Below are 2,940 nucleotides of genomic sequence, written 5' to 3'. Positions count from 1 at the left end.
AGAACAATTTTGTCTTGATAAGAAACAAGTGTTGATAAATCTCTTTGGAGTGTTGAATCCTTTCTCACCAACTCATTTGTTGGCCTCCACCCAGAGTTTTCTGGTTCTCAATGTCATTCAGTTCTCCATTGCTCATCCTGTCTCTTACTATTTGGTTCTAGCACTGACCCAGAACATTAGTAGGACCTGACATTTCATCAAAACCAATGCTGATTGACTCAAGTGAAAATGTTGGTGGACTTGGTAAGCTAAGGCCTCTAATACTCTATCTACTGCAATCCATGGCTCGAATCAATAGGTGGTCAACAGGTCACCAGCTACGGTAATGTACCAAAATATTATCTCCTCATTGACTAACCGCTTCTCTAGAGGTTTAGGCATTTTAACGATGATTATTAATATTGTTCACTAGAAACTCGGTTTTTCAGGTCTTCAGAGAATGGATGAGAAGAATTGGACAGTGGTCACAGAATTTCTTCTTCTGGGATTCGGGGACCTCAATGATTTCAGAATTTTGACTTTTATCATCTTACTGATTATTCACATTACGGCTTTATCTGGAAATATCCTTGTAATTTCATTAATTGCAGCCAAAAAGAGTCTTCATTGCCCGATGTACTTCTTCCTCAGCCAATTATCTCTATCGGAGATCATGTTCACTACCGACATTGTACCCACCATGCTGCGGCTGGTGCTGGAGGGCGGTGGAAAAGTCTCGGTATTTCAGTGTATATTACAGTTCTACTTATCAGCTGTCCCAACCATTGCCCAGTGCTTGTTGTTGGCAGTAATGTCCTTTGACCGGCATGTGGCCATCTGTAGACCTTTACATTATGCCATCATTATAACGTTCTCACGCCAAATACAGATGATCACCGTCTGTTGGCTGTTGGGATTCTCGTTGTCGATCATTATATATGTTTTCCTCAGGAAATTGACTTTCTGTCACCATACGATCATCGACCATTTTTTTTGTGACATTGCTCCTTTGGTTCAGCTCGCTTGTTCCGATACGTCTTCTGTTGAACTGGTCACAGCTTTGCTTGCTTACCCTATTATCCTGTCTCCATTCCTGTTCATCGTAGTGAGCTACATCTCCATCCTACAAACAGTTCTGAAAATCCCCTCCAACATAGGAAGACAGAAAGCTTTCTCCACCTGTAGCTCCCACCTGACCTCGGTGTGTCTGTACTATGGGACATTGTCCTCCATATACATATTTCCACTGAAGGACAAGTTTATCTATGCAAACAAGGGGCTGACATTGCTTTATGTCCTGGTGACTCCTCTGTTCAACCCTCTGATCTACAGCTTGAGGAACCAGGATATTAGAAGAGTCATTTATACATTTGTCCAAACTTTACAAGTTGGCAGGAAGTGAACAGTTTATTTACTATTGTAGTCCTAACTCCATTCTTATTCCCTGTCTGGAAGTCCTTCAGTAGAGACGGTGATTCTCCATAACGGAGATATCTAATAAAGTGATGTTATTGGTACAATTCCATCGATACAGTCAACCTACTGTGACCAGTGTACAACTAATTCCAATGTTTAATGGAGACTGATGGGTAAAGTTCCTCCTCACACTTAGCTAGTCAGTTATCCTACTCAACACTGATGGAGGGCAAAAACACCGAAACAGGAGTTTTTGGTTAGGCCAAGCCAACCAGTTCTAATGCTTTGCACTGATGAGGGAAAAAAAGACCAAAACTATCTTATAAATGGAGTTTTTGGCTAGACTTCTTATCCTAAGCCATGAAGCAAGGCCCTTTTGGGTCAGTAACTTTTCAGATTGCAGCCTACAATAAATGACACTAGATTCCCTATCCTTATTTACATATTTCAATTCTAGAGGAAGCCATCAATGGTCTATATCTCATTATACGCCAACTTGGTACTCTCCACAAGGAGCTACTTTACCCCATAGACCCGAAGTCAGAGTCATCTCACTAAGCCAACCAGTTCTAATGCTTTGCACTGATGAGGGGAAAAAAGACCAAAACATGTCTTAAAAATTGATTTTTTTTTCGCTTCTTATACTTAAGCCTGCTTTACACGTGACAATTTTGCATGCGATATCGTATTCGATTTGACACACCCCCATCGTATGTGCAGCACGTTCACTTTGTGCGGCACGATTCCCGTCACACGTACTTACCCTGCCATACGACCTCGATGTGGGTGGCGAACATCCACTTCCTGGAGTGGGAGGGACGTTCAGCGTCACAGCGACGTCACGCGGCAGCCGGCCAATAGAAGTGGAGGGGCGGAGATGAGCGGGACGTAAAGATCCCGCCCACCTCCTTCCTTCTGCATTGCCGGCGGGAGCGCCGCGGACGCAGGTAAGATCTGTTCAATGTTCCCGGGGTGTCACACACTGCGATGTGTGCTGCCTCGGGAACATTGAACAACCTCACGTTCAATTTTTAGGAATTGAACGACGTGCGTGCGATGAACGTTTTACCATTCAATCGCAATCGCACGTAGCTGTCACACGCTACAATGTACCTTACGATGCCGGATGTGCGTCACTTACGACGTGACCCCGCCGACACATCGTAAGATATATTGTAGCGTGTAAAGCGCCCTTTAGTCATGTGGCAGGGTGATTTACAGAGCCAGTGACTCTTAGGGGTACTTTACACGTTGCGACAGCGCTACTGATATATCGTCGGGGTCACGTCGTTAGTGATGCACATCCGACGCTGGTAGCAACATCACAATGTGTAAATCCTAGGAACGACGATGAACAAGCGTAAAATAGTCAAAATCGCTGATCTGTGTCATGTTGTTCATTTCCATAATGTCGCTCCTGCAGGTACGATCTTGTTTGTCATTCCTGCAGCAGCACACATCGCTGTGTGTGAAGCCGCAGGACCGACAAACATCTCCTTACCTGCGTCTCGTTGCCAATACGGAAGGAAGGAGGTGGGCGGGATG

General features: G+C 44.4%; 1 protein-coding gene across 1 annotated transcript; it reads left to right on the top strand.

Moving 5' to 3' along the window:
• The first annotated feature begins 439 nt into the window (after window positions 1-439).
• LOC142302142 (olfactory receptor 10R2-like) lies at window positions 440-1,381 on the top strand. Its single transcript, XM_075343226.1, has one exon. It carries the CDS (start codon window positions 440-442, stop codon window positions 1,379-1,381), a length of 942 nt encoding a protein of 313 aa, XP_075199341.1.
• Window positions 1,382-2,940: the final 1,559 nt, after the last annotated feature.

Source organism: Anomaloglossus baeobatrachus, chromosome 4 (genome assembly GCF_048569485.1).
Source record: "Anomaloglossus baeobatrachus isolate aAnoBae1 chromosome 4, aAnoBae1.hap1, whole genome shotgun sequence".
NCBI classification, from domain to species: Eukaryota; Metazoa; Chordata; class Amphibia; order Anura; family Aromobatidae; genus Anomaloglossus; species Anomaloglossus baeobatrachus.
Note: the sequence above shows the minus strand (reverse complement) of the source record. Positions and strands in the feature narration are given on the sequence as shown.

What these genes read in the sequence shown, in the direction of transcription:
- LOC142302142 (XM_075343226.1), top strand. Translation starts at nt 440, where the DNA reads ATGGATGAGAAGAATTGGACAGTGGTCACAGAATTTCTTCTTCTGGGA.